Genomic DNA, 17282 nt, shown 5'->3' with positions numbered 1-17282 from the left:
GCTCTACTGCTTCATCACAATTTACACCTACAAATACAAGTGGCCGAATCATGAAGATTCTTTCCATAGCCTCCGCTGACAGTTGCAGAAGTTGAGCTCTTTTGTAAATAGACAGAAATCTAGCAAAATAAGACTTATGAAAAATAGTTTGGTTTTTAAACACAAAATTACAGGAAGATAAATCATTTTCATCTTAAATATAATCATCTTAAGATTTGGTTGGTTATTTCCTTTCACTCATGCTTTTCATCACAAAACATATAAGTGAAGTCGTCTGAGACGATACATATTCATTGTCAGAAGCCAAGAAATTGAAATTCTAATTTTGTAAATAAATGGATTCAAACATAACAATAGAATTAAATATATTACAAAGTAATACATTTCATTTAAAAGCATAATCTATGTTTGCCATGGTGGGAGCTATGGTGTACAAAAGTCAAGCTTAATAGATGAAATGTAAAATAGAGATACATACCGATCAAGTAATGGATTGTAGGTGATTTACTTATGATGAATGTGTTGCTTTGTGGATTCCAAATTCAATTGGGACAGCATAAGTAGCAGCTCATTATAAGCATCATGAGATGTCTTGGACTCAGAATTCAGGAGACTAGATTGAATGATCTGAGAGTCCTTCAATTTCTTTGTTGAAGCGAGTTGATGTTGGTCATCATCAATGCTCCGATGCCTCTTTTTTGGCATGCTTACCTCCAATTTTTTTTGTTGAAGGAAGTTTGTGTACTCTGAGATATATATTGGGCGAACTCCACATTCTTTAATCAAGCAATGATGAATATAAACTCCCCCGTTACAGAGCTTACGGTCACCAAACTGAAATTCAAATTTAAGCTCTGTATCATTATGTATTCCACTTCTTCGGAGTTCTTGCAGTATGCGATCGCAATAGAGGGGATCATACCACATAAAAACATTATCTGAATCCAATTTCACCATTGAATAGTGCCATCCTGTTCGGCCTTTCAAATCGAAGCGAATATACCTCCTGTCATATAACGTGCATCCACATGATGAGCGACATTGATCCCTTTTTCTTGAGGAGAGATGAGGTATAACAAAGCAGAAAATGAAACCCTTTAGGTTGTCAAAATCTGGAGTAAGCTGAACACTCACTTGTAAGTATCCATACTTTATCGTCGAACTTTTATCAGTAAACCACTCTGGAATAATACTTCCTTTGAAGTTGCCACATATTCCTTGCTTCAATGAGAAACTAGCATATTCTGGTATTCCATGAAATGAATTCTCATTGGCATCATGACAAGTCTCATTTTGGGAACCCAAGGTCACGTTTGGCTCCATTTCCATTTGCTGAATGAAGCAGTGGTATTCAGAGGCATATACTAGGCAGACTCCACATGCTTCGATCACAACATCAACAGAACTCTTTCGATACGTAACATAAGAGAATTTAAATGACAACTTTGGCCTGGAATTGGTGTTTTGATCGTCCATTGCTTTGTGGAATCTTATGAATATGTCAGGATCACACCATAGAAAAACATGATGTGAATCCAAAACATGATGTGAATCCAAATTATACCTCCTCATATCAAATGTTGAGCATCCGCGCTTCTTACCATCGTAATAAAATTTGCATTGCAAGTAACCAGGAGGGCGATGAGAAAGAATACAGCAGAAAATGAAGCCAACTAAATCGTTCGAGGTGGAAGGAGGCTCGATAGTTATATAGTTGGAAGCCTCTGTTTCCTGATTAAATTTAAACCACTTTGGAACATTTCTTCCGGGGTAACAAACACCACCTCTTTGCTTTGTGTACACTAATCGCTTCAATGAGAAATAAGCACTTTCCGTAACACGAGATAAGAAACTATTCTCCAATTTGAAGCAATCTTTTAGAAATAGGAAGGCCAACTGTGGTGCAAAAGGTATTGAAATGGGTACAATCTCAAGTGATACGCAATCACTAGCATGAACAGTTTCGATGAACGGTGGCAGTTCTGGCAGAGAACGAAGCCTTCTACAGTTGCTCAAGTGAAGACATTTTAATTTTGAAACATGCTTGATGCTGGGAGGCAAGCTCTCTACATTACTTCCTCTCAACGACAATGAAGATAACGAAGATAAGGAGTCACTGAATTCAGGGAATTCATAAAATTGTTCACAACCATGAAGATTAAGACTTCGAAGATTTCTGAGATAAGCAACTGATGAACAGACCGTTGAACCCAACATTATTTCATCTGCCGACAATGAAGACCCAATATGAGAAGTTAGTTGTAATGTCTTTAAAGATGCACAATTCCAAGCATGTAATTCTTCAACGGATGGAGGAAGTTCTGGCAAAGATTGAAGGTCCTTACAAGAGCTTACGTAAAGAGATCTTAGCATTGAGAGATGCTTGATATTGCTTGGAAGTTCAGTTAATTTGCAAGTCCGATACAAGACAATTGTTTCTAGATATAACAAAGCATCAAATAACGTGTGGAGCTTTGATTTGTCAATTATTCCTCCGCAATCTTGAAGACGAAGGTCTCGAAGAGATCTCATGCAACAAATCCCGTTAATCGGAAGATTCTTTAGTGTTGAGCCACTGAGAGAGAGCCTTCCGAGTTTCTCCATAGGCCCAAGTGAAAAGTCCAATATCTCAACGCTTGTCGCCTCTAAACCTATCATAGTAACTATCACTTCTGAAGAGAATGAAAACTCCTTGAGACCATAGCAACCATGGACAGATAGGCGTTCGAGAGATTTTGACTGTCTCTCCATTTTCAAACTCTTCATGTTTCTGCAGCTGCTAAGATCCACATCCCTCAATCTTGGGAGAGATAAAATAGATGGATCAAGGTGGCATAAACTTTCACACGACCTAAAAAAAATTCGTTCAAGATTTCGAGCGGCTGAGAAATCTGGTAACTCTTTCAATTGTTTGGATCCCACAAGGTTTATCATTCTTAAATTCACCAAGTTCTGCAACAATTAAAAAGAGAAATATATATTACATAAGAAACAAGAGTCTTAAATTTTAATTAAATTGTACAAAAAATTATAAAGCTCATATTTGTACGTTATACCTGCATGCTGTCCCATAGTTTTTTAAGGTGGCTGTTAGGCATGTGTAATTCAACTAGCTTCTCAGCACAAAATGACAATGGTAGAGACTTTAAAGGAAAATCGTCCCACTGAAGATACCTTAATGAGTTGGGAAATGACTCGAGCCCCGAAGGAAGATTCACAGTGCACGGTCTTTTATCCTCAGGTGAATAGAATTTCAAAAATCTTAAATTAGTCATCTTGCTAAAGGCATCAGCATTCAATTGTAAACCTCTAATTTGAGACAAATCTAAACTTATGCCTTGAATTGTATCAGTTCCCTGAACAACATAAAAAAAAAAAAAGTGAATAACTTAATATATATTAACATTGTCTTTTCAATAGTTGTCAAATATCAAGGTAAAAGATAGATATTATTTGTACCTGATTATTTTTTAGTACATCATAGATCTCTTTAGGATTCCGTAGTCGACTACGTCCTCCAGGATTTTCCATACACTCTTGACGGACAATTTCAAAAGCCATTGATTGAATCAAATCATGCATCTGTATCTTATAATCAATACTTACTAGCGCCTTATCCGCAAGGGTTCTCAAACCAATGCTTGCATGAAAGCCGCAGCTCTCCAGCATTTCTATTGCATATTTTTTAGATTTACCTTTCAAAAACCAAGCAATGTCTAAAAATATCTCTTTCTCTTCCTCATCAAGTCCATCATAGCTCAATTTCAGCACAGCTTGAATATCTCGATTACTAGTGCTTTCTACCTTGCTCAATGCACTTTCCCATTCCTCCATAGTTCTGGAATATAGAAATGAACCCAAAATGGTTAAGGCTAATGGAATGCCATGAGCATAAGCAACTGCTCTTTGGACTAGTTCTTTATATTCACTTTTATAACCATCTTTGCGGAAGGCTTTAAGGTTGAAAACCTCAAGTGAATTGTTGTAGCTCAATGCCTTGGCCTCATGTATTCTCTCAACTCTTCCATCAAGTACATGCTTATCTCTACTTGTTATGATGACTTTGCTACCAAGTCCTAAAAGAGGAGCTTCCCTTTCCAAATAATCTAACTGACTTGTGCTGCTCACATCATCTAGTACAATCAAAACTTTTCTATGACCGAGTCTTTTAAGAGATGTATCTTTTAATAGTTCATGGAAAAGTTTATCATGTACATATTTTAGCCCATGCTTTTCGGACTCTTCTCTTAAATTTTCCAAGAAGCAGCAACTGTCAAATTGAGAGTGGAATTTGGCAAACACAACCTTAGCCATGGTTGTTTTGCCTATCCCAGCCATACCCCAAATTCCAATCGTTGAGAATCCTTCTAGCAACATTTCAACATGACCCGAATTCTCCTTAATTCCAATAATATTTGCTAATTCACTTTTTGAGGACGCATGGTTTAGTTTTCTGATGATGTCATTGACAATATTTTGAATGAGTTCTGCTTCATCTCTGATGTAAGAAAAGAAATCATAGAAGAAAGTATTAATGCATCAAGTGAAAATTAATCAAGAGATAACTTGTTAAAGGAGGAATTCTTAGATACTCCCGGTGTACCACATCATATAAACACTGCCCAATAAAAATTCACCAACTCCATAAATGTCAGTCTACATGTCACCTGATGTGGCTATTTTTTAATTTAGGATAATTTATGAAAAAATTCTGCGACGCGTATTCTCTCTCCCATTTTTCAATGAACTTCTTTTAAATTTTTCTCTCTCATCTTTATTCTCACACGTCTCTCCCCCATTATTCAGTCGATTCTCCCGCCCTTCTCTCCCCTCTTCTCTTTCATTACCTTCTAGGTTGCGTTTTATGACAACCCCAAACTCTTCATCAGAAAAACACTGGATGCAAGGTTTGGCGCTTTGGGCAGTGATTTTGGTAAGAGCGATAAAATCGAATCTACAAATTTCTCTAAGCAATTGATCATAGAAACCAGAGGAGTGGGTCGCAAATGAGCAGTGAAAAAACGCTGTGCTTTTGAAAAGAGCAATGTAGCGAGTGATCCAGAAAGTAGGAACAAACACAAGATGATTTCATACAGTCATATATACCTCTCTTTCTTTTCAACTTCCGTGGATATCTAGTTCTTTTTGTTGGAATTTTAAGATTTTCTATTAGAAATTTTTAAAGCCTCTCTAGCGCAATTTTGCTGCTGCTTAGTGTGTTGAAAGATGGAAGATGAAGGAAACTAGCTCACATGCTCTTTGAAGGTCATGAGCATAACAGAAGGCAGAAACCATAAGCAACGACTAATAGAAATGCAGAACACGAAGACGCTAGAGGGTGGGTGGGAAAAAAATTAGCTTTTACTATATAATAGTGGGAAAGGAAGATGTGAAAAAGAAGTAAAATAGGTAAACCCTGATTTCTGGTTAAAATAGAACAAACAATGGCGGAAGGAAGAACAGAGAGATACAACAATGGGAGATGGAAGAATGAGGAGAGAAGAGATAGAACAAACCTAACGAAGAGTGACGAAAGAGAAGATAGAAAAAGGAGAGAGAGGAGAGTCAAATGAAAAATGGGCAAGTGACGGGTCATAATAATAAAGTGGAAAGAGAAAATTTTGACAGAAGTTTTCGGAAAATGGGAGAGAGAGTATGAGGGTGACAGAGTTTTTTTTTTGATAAAATAGTCTTAATTAAAAAATTGCCACATCAGGTGACATGTAGACTGACGTTCATGGAGTTGGTGCATTTTTATTGGGCAGTGTTTATATGATGTGGTGCACCGGGAGTATCTAAGAATTCCTCCTTGTTAAAGTGACAACTAATTGATGACTTTTTGGTGACATCATAAGATTATTATTTAATAAAATGACAAATTTCTCCAGAGTTTTATCAAAATTGTGCGGATATTTTCATCCATTTTCCAAATTATTAAGAAGGATTCATTCAAATGAAAAAAAAATGTATACATAATTTACTCTACCATATGAGTTATTCGTAATGATAATTAATTCAAAGAAAGGTTGAACAGTTAAAAAAAACAACTTTTAGAGCTAAAATACCCAATTTTGAGATGACACCATTTAAATAATGTTTTTTTTTCTTGTAAACCCAATAATTTAAAGAAATTAAGTATATATACCATATATAGACGAGTATTGCAATAAATATGATCCAACATCATTATTCACTATCAGTTAATTAGTTGTCAGATAAACTAATATGGAAAGAAAAAGCAATTTATATGAATATGAAGACCAATCACAGGAATAAGTAGAAGTATGAGACTCTGATTCAGATACTTGGAGTTAGAGAATGAAGAGTGACCTGTAGTTGCGAGAGTCCCATCCTGCTAAACTTGCAGTCTCAGAAAGTGCGTGTCTCCACTCCTTCAACTTCTCTGGGTTTTTCTCCAAATGTTGTGCGAATGCTTCCTCATAAGCTCCCCCTTGTTTGCGTACATGAGATGGGTCCACTTGGTAGAAAATAGGAATAACAAGCTGTGCCTGGTGCTCTTTACAGCAGAGGATCTGAACAAGCTCATTCAAACACCATCTTGAAGAGGCATAGTTTTGAGAGAAGACCACCACAGAGATGGATGAATCCTGAATTGCTTGGACGAGTGATTGGGAGATGTCATCGCCTTTTGGGAGCTCATAATCTATGTATGTCTCAATACCTTTGAGGCATAAGGCAGTATGGAGGTGGCTGGTGAAGGATCTGCGAGTGTCCTCTCCTCTGAAACTCAGAAAGACTTCATATTTCCTGGAGGACGATGAAGAAGAAGATGAAGCTGCAACACCCATGGGATTCTGATTAATCTCTCGGATTATCTCTCTGTCTTCTTTGCTGAAAAATGGCCACAGTGATGGACGATAGAGTATATGGCGACCAATGGACTTGACTCAGTCTTAAGTCTTCAGAGCCAAATGACACGGCAATTGTTACTTTCCCTCTTTTCACATTGGAATACATTTCCTTCCCATTCTTGGCCCCCACCTTTCTTTTACTTTTGGCCTTGGAAATCTGGATCTTCATCAACTCTCAACTGTGATCGTGATGAATGAAGTAGATGCATTTTATAGATAATAATTTGAGCAGAATCCAAATAAAAACATCACTACTTTAAAATTGTTAATGCTTTCATATAGACCCAAAAAAAGGGTCAGGATATGACATGTTCCCTCGCACAACCTAGTGGAAAATTTGCATCAAAATTCAATTGCTCATCTATTTCCAGGCGACTTTCGCCAACTGATGGCAGGTCACAGTGGTTATTCCATTTCATGTAAGAGTTACTTAATTTGTTTAGACTAAGAAGGTCAAATAAATTACTACCTCATGTCTTTATTATAAGAGTTAGTTTGACACTCAAATTGATTCTAAATATAAGACCCCATCTTATCTATTTTTTTAAAAATAATCATTGCTGTACATGTTAAAGGTTTCATCACATAATAGTTCTGGCTAATACACATGATTAGCAAATGTATTTTAGGAAAGACGATACTCATTTATTATAAATAATTAACTTAATTAATTTTCATAATATACTCAAATTAATCAATTAACTTTTATATTAGAGGCCAAATGTGATAATTAATTATAACAAAGGTGACATGATTTTCTTAAAATGCCTCTACATAGTGCTAGACCTAAATTATATATCAATTTCTAAGTCAAGTAAATTGGTTTGAGGAAAGAAAATGATAAATACATAGACAAAGCGGATTAAAATTTTATATTTAAAGTTAAATTCTAATTCTAACTAGTTTTTATAATAGGGATTGAGAAGCAAATGTTATTGTTGATGACATCAATTGTGTTTAAAAGTGTGTTAAATGATAGGTCCTAATATTTGTTATTTTTGGGATCAAATTAATATCTACAAGCTTTGGTGCTAAATATAGGAGTTAGACAAGGAGTTCATTTTAATCTTAAATATAAGATGTTAATTCATTTTGTCTCCTAAATTTATAATTTTTTTCCTACCCAAATTATCTTTATTGTTTGCACATAAAGGAGCTCTTAATCAAGAGGTAATTTAACAAATTAGCTATCTACATCTTATATTATATTAAGAGTGGGCTACAGCATTATTTATAATTCAAGTCTATCGGTAGAATTGCATGCATTGGCCTCCATATTGATCTGGTCCATGTCCTCACCGGAAAAGTGGTGCATAGACGGAAGAATAAATGATCCTTGAAAGTTCCACTTAGTTTGGGTGTGGAAAAAAAAAATAAGAAAGAAAAGAATATTAAAAGAGAAAATCTCAAAAAATAATAAATCTTTTTACTATTCCAAAAAATTTTCCTTGATAATATTTTCTGCCATTAGATCAGGCGATACATACACTATATAAGGGTATACGAACTTGTAGGAAGCTGGAAACACCTTGGAACCATTTTGGGTTTCTCTAAATAGAAAATTAAAGTGTTTTTCTAATCATCACCAATCATGAAACAAAACACAGTTTTGTTAGGGGAAAAGGTCTTAATTCGCATGTATTAAATATACATAAATGCTTTGTATTGCAAGTTTGAAAACTCCGTTTTTAATTCTTAAAGTATATTCTGATGCTATATGTACTGTAACAAATTGGAATATGTAAGCGACCATTTTGCCAAACTAAAATGCACAAGGTTTGAGAACCGATACACAGACTAATAATGAAATAGCCCCACCAATACTAACTGTTCATCTACATAAATATAATTACCGCAATTACCATAATGTGACAAACTGGCCTGTGCAAGTTATGGCACGACTTGTTCATGCTCTGTTTTCAAGTCTTTACTCTGTTCTCATCGACAAACGTCAATATGCAAATCAGGATTAGTTCAATGATGTTCAACAACTCTTATGTAAAACTCAACTTGAAGGAACGATCGCTCATGCTCTTTTTTTCTTTACTCTGTTTTTATCTACAAACACTAACATGCTTATTCGTTAAAAGCCATTTGTTTTATTCACCTGCCAAAATTTTTGTTGATGTGTTGTTTACAAGATTATCATTTCCCTGGAATGGAATTACTGAACTGATTAAAAAAGTCAAAATTGAACCATGAGGGCAATAATTATTACAAAAAAAGGCATCAAATAGTCATTTTTTTGCCTGGAACCTATACAGTTGAATATCGTTAGCATGTAATCATTGTCAACGTGTATCATGGTGAAGTATGAATAAATGCTCTTAATTTGCTAATTTAAGGAGGAGATAATACCTATTCAATCGTTATGGCCTTGCGTTTTCGGAAAGTCAAGTTGAAATCCGCCGATTTCCCTTGGTGATCGACATCGGAATATTCTGAGGCGTAAATGGGGTAGACTCCACACGCTTCGATGAGAATATCATCACTAGCAATTCCTAGGCCGAATTTGAACAAAAGATTTGGGTCATAAGTTGTGGTTTCATGATTTCTTCTGTTCCCTTCAATTTTCTCGAGCATCAATTCTGATAGTTTCGGATTTGAACGTAGGAGAACATTTCCAGGACTGAATTCTATAAAAAATGGAAATCCAACTTGGGTAGTCATTTCATCCAATTTAACACCGAAGGAAATTTGAGGGGGAATACAACGTTCCTCTGAGAAGGAGTCAGGAACGACAGCGCAAAAAACGAAACCCACTAAATTGTGAGAAGCTAGAGAAAGTTGGACGATGGACGAATCATTTTGGTTCCGAATATTCCCAAACCACTTCGGAACCTTCTTTCCTGGGTAATAAACTGTAACATCTTCCTTCTCATGAACTGCTTTCTCTAACAACAACTTGGCTTGTTCTTCAATGGCACCCAGATCTAAGTTCACACAATTGATGAATGAGAAAATTTTTTCACCATAATTCTCAGATGTGCTTGAAATCGTTGAAGCAGACACCGTCTCCAGCGATACGCAGTTTGTGGCAATCAACTTTCTAAGGGATGGAGGAAGTGGCGGCAAAGCCTGAAGCCTCGTGCAGCGTTCTGCAGAGAGATATTGTAGCTCAGAAAGATGCCGGATATTGTCGGGGAGTTCAGTTAGGTTGGGCCACTCCTGCAAAAACAGCACTTCTAGGCTTTGTTTGGGGGAGGGGAGATTTCTTGTTTGATTCATAAGGGGAGGAGAGGAGAGGTAATTATAAATTCACAAATATACCTTATCTCTATATTTAGATTAATTTATTTTTTTAATACACACACGATATAATATATAATTATAATACACACATGTTATGATATGTATATATTAATACATATGATATGTATATATTATATAATTATATTATTATCATCAAATATTATTAGTGGTTAAAAAGAGAAAGAAGTGAAAAAAGATTTTTAATAAGATGGACAAACTTGAATTAGTATGAATAGTTTGGTCAATATTAGACATAATATTTCTCTCCCCTCCAAAAAAACCCCAAATTTGAAGGGGAGCATGGGGAGGGGAGGGGAGCACTAAAAGACAAATTTCTTCTCTCCCCTCCCCTCTATTTTTCTCAACCAAACACACTGATCCCCTCCCCTCAACAACCCTCCAACCAAACAAAGCCCTGGCAGTGAACTGCCAACTCGACTTCTTCCACTCTCTGCCTGAAATTTTGAATACGAAGCTGCACAAGTTTGAAACGACAAAGCAGGGTCCATGGAAGATGCCAAAGACTTGAAGTATTGAGCAGCAGACGATTGACGATGCTAAGGTGATGAACTAAGGTCGAATGAGAGTGCTGTGCAATCAGTGGCATCTAATAATTTAAGGGAGGGAGGAAGCTCTGGCAAATATTGAAGATTCCCACAACAAGTTAAATAAAGCTCTTGCAGACTAGAGAGTTGCCTGATGTTATATGGGAGTTCAGTTAAGTTGCAGCACATCACAAGAGTCAGTGATTGGAGACTATGTAAGCGATCAAACATCACACGCAGGCCGACATGGTCAATCTTCTTGTGGGAGACACGGAATTTCTCCACAGATGTTAAGCAACTTAATGCCTCTATTGGAAGATTCTTCAATTTCGTATGCAAGAGATCGAGTGTTCTAAGCTTTGAACAACGCACGATTGATGGGCTCAATTCTTCTATCTTTGTTCCAAATAAATCCAAAGACATTAGTTCTTCTGATGACACGGAGAATTCCTTAAGACGGCAATCAGTTACATTGACTGCTTTGAGAGATTTTAGATGAATCCTACTTTGGAGACTCTCAAGGCTATAGCAGAAGCTTACATCCAAAGAAATGAGACTGTGCAGGGATAGGAGAGATGCATGCACATAACACAAACGGGCGCGAGCACTCAGATCTGCGCTTTCAAGATTATGAGCCTTGGAAAAATCTGGTAACTCCCTCAACCTAACGCAGGTTTTAAGATTTAATCTTCTTAAATTCGCTAAGTCCTGGAAACCATTAGAAAATATAGAAAAGGAAAAAAAATAAAGGCATTTTATCGGAAATTAAAGATCTCTCAAACATTACTATTTAAAACTAAAGATGACATATAATACCTGCACCCCTTCCAAAGTGTTTCAATCAGGCTGTATTCCGTGTTGAGTTCAAGAAGAAGCTCAGCACAAAAATTTGATGGCAAGGACTTCCTCGGGTATCCTACCCGGTGGAAGGGATTGGTTTCTCTCCACTTCCTTCCAGTTTGCTTCCCATTCACTACCTTCGACGACGTCGTTTCACACTAACAATCTTAACCGTCCATTTCCTCACTCCATCTCAGTCGTTCAGTGGGTTCATCAGCTTCTGTTTCTCTTCCTTGACGACGGTTTATTCAGCTATTCTTACCTTCAGACGCAAACACAACGAAAGCGAGAGAGGAGAGAGGGATAACGTGACAATGGCCACCGAAGCTGCCAGCGCTGTTGCCGGAGATCGCACTCCGGAGCTCATTGGTCTAGTTCATGACATTGTTGGAATTTGCAGTGGAGTTGGGGGATCCTCTTCTGCTACTGCCTCTGAAGCCAATGCTATGTTCAAGAAGGACTACACCGATCTGGTTCGTCGGATCTCTTTACTTACATATTTGTTTGATGAGATTAGGGACTCAAAGAAGCCTGCCATTGATTCCGGAAACTCAGATGCTTCTACTTCGTCCACTGGCTCTACATCTTCCTGGTCCTTTGATCTAGTGCTTGCTCTCCACTCAACTAAGCGCCTTATTTCAATCACGAGGAACTTCCGTTCTAATTCATCTTCTGTCAGTTGTTCAATCTACCTTAATTTTCCCAATTTACTCTATTTTTAATAATTTACTCTATGCTGGGTTTCATTGACAAGGAATCAATTTTGGAATGTTTGTGCAATCCGTTTGCAGTCTTTGGATACAGGAAATAGCTGAAACCTCTTGATACATATGATGTTATTGCTAATTGAGCATGAGTCATGCTTTTATTTAGAATGTTTTTTAACTTTTGGAATCTTCTTTGCATACAACCGATGAATTAACAAGGCGAATTCTGGGATACATGTTTGCCTAATTGTGTGCGAACATGTTAGATATATTATGCTTTGAGATCAGGCTTATGAGGTAGGTTATTACTTGGCTGGCATTGTAAAATAATATATAAGCAATAAGGATATAGGCTTCAAGTTTGGCTGGTTGTTATTTTTTTGACTAATTAACATAAGATGGCAGGGTATCAAGCTTTAGCTTGCTGAAATTGTTTTCTTGGGTGATATTTTAGTTTATATTTTTGGAACCTTACTAGCTAAGGTAGTCTAATTATGTCTAAATAGATTACCAAGTTTCAATCCTTATCCTTTGACTCCTTTCAATTTCATTCCTACGAATCATGCCCTGAGTATTTGTTGTCATTTTCATGTAGTTACTAAGTTCTACTTAATCAGGCATTCAAGCCGAGTTGATCCTGGGCATAATTGCAAGGAGAGAAAGTAAAAACGCCAATATTGATCAAGATTATTTGGAAGATAGGGTAAGTTTTAGTGAAGATAAGATGATGAACTCTAATAGCAAGGCTGTCATGATGGCTTGGGAGAAGCCATTGATGGAGGCTCATGCTAAAGCTATTTGTTCAGGAGTTGGTCACATATTGAATATTGGATTTGGAGTGGGTCTTGTGGATATAGCCATTCAGCGATATGCACCTGCGACACACACCATTTTTTATTTGCAATATCATGTCTTAGCAGCATACTTGCACAATTTTAGTTGATGAAATTGTCTTTATGTTTGATGCTTATAGATCAGTATAACTAATGTTTTGTGAGGACTGTTATTTCTGAACATCACAATCGGTCATCAATCTTGCTATTCAAATGCTATACTTCTCAGTAGTTTAAAATGCTATGAGAAATATTGCTACATACCAAATAACATCTATGATTGTTTCATGACAGATTACACAAATGATGAGCAATCTTCATCACAAAATAAAGCCTACTCAAATTACATGAGTTAAGAAGACATGAAAATGCTGGAAGAACGAGCTTGCTTGAACAAAAAAGAGGGCAGCCCAGAAATAAGAAAGGAGGAGCTTTCTTGACCCAAAAAGAGAGTAGCCCAGAAGTATAAAAGGATGAGCTTGCTTGACCAAAAAAGAGAGCAGCCCATAAGAAGCTAGATGCTGTATAAACGAGCGAGACAAAAAGAGCTAAAATGGAGACTTCATGCAGGAGGATCTAAGTCAATCATTGAACCTGTATTTGTAACATAGTCAAAATTTGTATTGTTAATCAATATGTAGCAAGAGGCTTCAAATTGTCAATTATCTTGAGATGAGACAATGCTGTGTAAAAAATTCAAATTTCAATAAAAGTGACTAATTTTTCCCTTCAATTATCATTATTCTTTATGGTTACCATCATTATATGTTTGGCTAAAATCCAGTGCTTCAAAGGAAGTCATGTTGCAGTCAAGTGATGCCTACAGTCAAGAAATAAGAAGAATGTCTCAATTAACATGTCTTAGATAAAGAAACTAGTTTGATTATGTTGTCCAACATTATATGACATACCGTCAACAAATCTGTGAAAGTCATTTGACTTGGCTGAGAGTTATCCAACATCATATGATCATGTTGTACTTGACTTGATGAGCTAGATTTTTGAAGTTGACTATCTTGTCCCTAAAACATATTCAAAAAGAAACAATAAACATATAAGAAGCTCTATATGAAATTAAATCGATCAAGAATTAAATTGACCATAAATATACCTGCGAAGTTTTCACTAAATGCGAAGCTTGAAGAGGTTTCTTAGAGGTTCTTCGTTTCTTTGGACGAGTTTCAACATAGCTCTTTATCCGTTTACTTGTCTTTTTACCGTATCTCTTTTTAAACCCAACAACTTTTCTACAATCATTATCACCATCATGATTCTCCACATGATCCTTGCTACTATTGTTGCCATCTGAAAGATATTTTATATGCAGCTCAGTTACTTTCTTACTAAGTTCCAACATAGCTTCATGGACAAGAGAGAATGCCTCTGGACTTTCTGACGCATCACTTGCTAATTTAACAAGCAAGGGGCATAATTATCTATATCGATTTGATCTTTGCATTTTAGGATCAACTTCAATCTGATTTCCTCTAATATCATACGCTACACCACATCGTGCTTTTCTTGTCCACCTCTTTACAATATATTTTTGAGGGCGTAATTTGACATCACGTTCATTCAATACCCTCAATGCGTGACAACATAATATGCCCACTCTTTCAAACTTTTGCAACTACAGCTGATCGTCTCTGTTGAAGGATCAAATGTTAAATTAAACTCCCTTTTCTTATCATACATGGTGATAACATAATCAAACACGATGACACTGTCCTCCTCATCTTCATTTTTCTTTCTTTCTTTTCTCTCTTTTATACATGTGGCTTCACGTTGATCATATTGGTGTTGGAACAAGTCAAAAATAGGTCGAGTATAGACATCAGAAAGTTGATGAAGCATGCATGAACTTTGCAATATCAATCTTGGCACCTTGTCACGTGCCTCAAAATCACTTTTCAATTCATTGTAGCGTTTCTCCTCTAAAACTTGTTTAAATTGATGCAAGAATCGATTGATATCCAATAGAACATTGGTACATTTTTTAACAGATGCATTGACACTTTCACTAATTTGTGTGCTTCTCATACCAAGTGTCTTTATGTTCTTCATATAACATGCTGCCCATTTCTCTTTTATCTGGTACATAGACATCAACCATGAGTTTTCTGTCATACTTTCTTTTGATAATAATATTTGCCAAGCTTCTTCAAATTCTATTTCATCCCAACAATGATACATGCACTTGTTGAAATCACTAACCATTGAATTTGGAAGATGCTTCATTGCATTTCTTGAAATATGGCACGTGCACAAAGCATGCTTTACATTTGGCATCACTTCTTGTAATGCTCGTGCCATGGCAGCATCTTGATCAGTGAAAACTGTTAAAGGCTTTAAATTCTTATGTGCACATAGAAAAGTCTCAAAGAGCCATTTAAATGTCTCGATGGTCTCATCATATAACAATGCCACTCCAAAAATCACCCCTGCTTTGTAATGGTTAAAGCCAGAGAAAATTGCAAGAGGTCTGTGATTACTATTCGTGCAATAAGTTGTATCAAATGAAATTACTTCTTCAAAGCAAGCATAGTCAATCAACATGCATGCATCGGCCCAAAACACATTTGTGACTCTCTCCTCTAAGTCCATTTGGTAAGCATGGAAAAAGGATGGATTTTCTGCCAATTGTTGCTCAAAATAACGAAATATACATCCAGCATCACCATATTCCATAGCCCGTTGCCTTCTTGAGTTAAGATAATTTTTAATATCATCTCTTGTATATCCCAAATTATCTCGACCTCCTGCATACTGGCTTTGTAAATTGAATGCCGATTTTTGATTAATCCCAGCTTTTTCAGCAGTTTCTAATTCATGTTGTTTCATTCTAGCTTTGCATCACGTTCTTTGCTCAAGAAAGAGTTGCAGAAACTGAAATCAACTGTTGGTATTTTGTAAAAATTGTTTACTCACCAAGTTTTAATATTCACCATCCATTCCTTCCCAGAACTCTGCGCCGAAACCTTTCCCCCCAATAGCTTCGACTTTCCCACGCTGCTCATGGAAGAGAAACGGAAGCTGGTGATATTAAACATTAAACCCACTGAACGACTGAGATGGAGTGAGGAAATGGATGGTTAAGATTTTTAGTGTGAAACGACGTCGTTGAAGGTAGTGAACTGGAAGCTAACGGGAAGGAAGTGGAGAGAAACCGATCCCCCGGTGGTGGAAGTACCTTATTCTGGTAGAAATTGACTCAAGACCTGATGGAATACTAATGCCTCGTGACCGAGTCCAAGTTGAATAAAATTTGAGAAACCTTATGCTCGTCATTTTATTAAAGCTCTTAGCAGTCAATTCTAAGGGTCTAATCCCATATGTATTGAACATTATGCCTCCAACCTCTTTGTCTCCCTGAAAATTACAAAGTTTAGGGAAATAGTAAGAAAAATAAAGAGCATTGTCTGACATTGGTGACAAATAATTTTGTTAAGAGTGAGAGAGAAGAAGAGAAGAAAGTTATCTTATTCTTACCTCACAATTTTTCAATACAACAGAGATTTCCCTAGGATCCCATAATCTACTCCTTTTTCCAGGTTCACTGGTATTCTCTTCACAAACAATTTGTAAACCCATTTCTTGTATCAAGTCATGTATCTCAACTTTTCCATTGGTCATGACAATAAGAGCCTTGTCTTTAAGTTTTTGCTTGCCAACAATTGGGTAGAATTTATAGCTCTCTAATAGCTCTTCTACAAATGTTTCACTTTCACCTTTCAAGAAACATGCAATGTCTAGAAAAATTTGCTTCTCTTTATATTCTAATCCACCATAACTCAATCTTAACACCTTTTGAATTTTGCCATTTTGACAGCCTTCTCGTAATTTTCTCAACAAATCATCCCATAATTTCTTATCTTCAGTGTGAACATGTGAACCTAGAACTTTAAAAGGGAGGGGATTATGTTGGGTATAATCTACAAACCCTTTTATGAGCTGTTCATATCCGTCCTCTAGATGGTCTAATCCAAAGGCCTTTAGGATGAAAAGTCGATGCGAATTTTCATCACTCAATCCCTTGGCCTCGCATATTTCATAATTGTTTCCCCAAAGCAATTTCTTATTCTTGTTATCATAACTTTACTACCTTCTCCCAAGAAATTGCATATGTTATCCTGCAGATCCTCTAATTGCTCAAAACTATCAATATCATCAAGCACAATGAAAGCTTTTTTACTACCGAGCCTTTTGGCAATATCTGCACTTTGCATATCTTGC

General features: G+C 36.4%; 1 protein-coding gene across 1 annotated transcript; it reads right to left on the bottom strand.

The window, feature by feature from the left end:
* Positions 1 to 504: 504 nt before the first annotated feature.
* On the bottom strand, positions 505 to 6809 carry LOC114751136 (disease resistance-like protein DSC1). The gene is made up of 4 exons (XM_028939799.1): positions 6331 to 6809; positions 3460 to 4498; positions 3057 to 3356; positions 505 to 2952 (listed from the first exon to the last, which is right to left on the bottom strand). The coding sequence occupies exons 1-4, from the start codon at positions 6807 to 6809 to the stop codon at positions 505 to 507; spliced, it is 4266 nt and encodes a 1421-aa protein (XP_028795632.1).
* Between the last annotated feature and the right edge of the window lie 10473 nt (positions 6810 to 17282).

The sequence above is a fragment of the Neltuma alba genome, unplaced genomic scaffold, assembly GCF_004799145.2.
Source record: "Neltuma alba isolate B1F8T4 unplaced genomic scaffold, ASM479914v2 tig00001127_pilon, whole genome shotgun sequence".
Classification (NCBI taxonomy): domain Eukaryota; kingdom Viridiplantae; phylum Streptophyta; class Magnoliopsida; order Fabales; family Fabaceae; genus Neltuma; species Neltuma alba.
Note: the sequence above shows the minus strand (reverse complement) of the source record. Positions and strands in the feature narration are given on the sequence as shown.

Bases quoted from the DNA above. Each gene is read 5' to 3' on its own strand.
- LOC114751136 (XM_028939799.1), bottom strand. From the start codon at position 6,809: ATGGGTGTTGCAGCTTCATCTTCTTCTTCATCGTCCTCCAGGAAATAT. The intron at 4,499-6,330 runs GTCACTCTTCAT...TTCTTACATCAG, and splicing joins TGGGACTCTCGCAACTACAG to AGATGAAGCAGAACTCATTC. The intron at 2,953-3,056 runs GTATAACGTACA...TAATTGTTGCAG, and splicing joins AACTATGGGACAGCATGCAG to AACTTGGTGAATTTAAGAAT.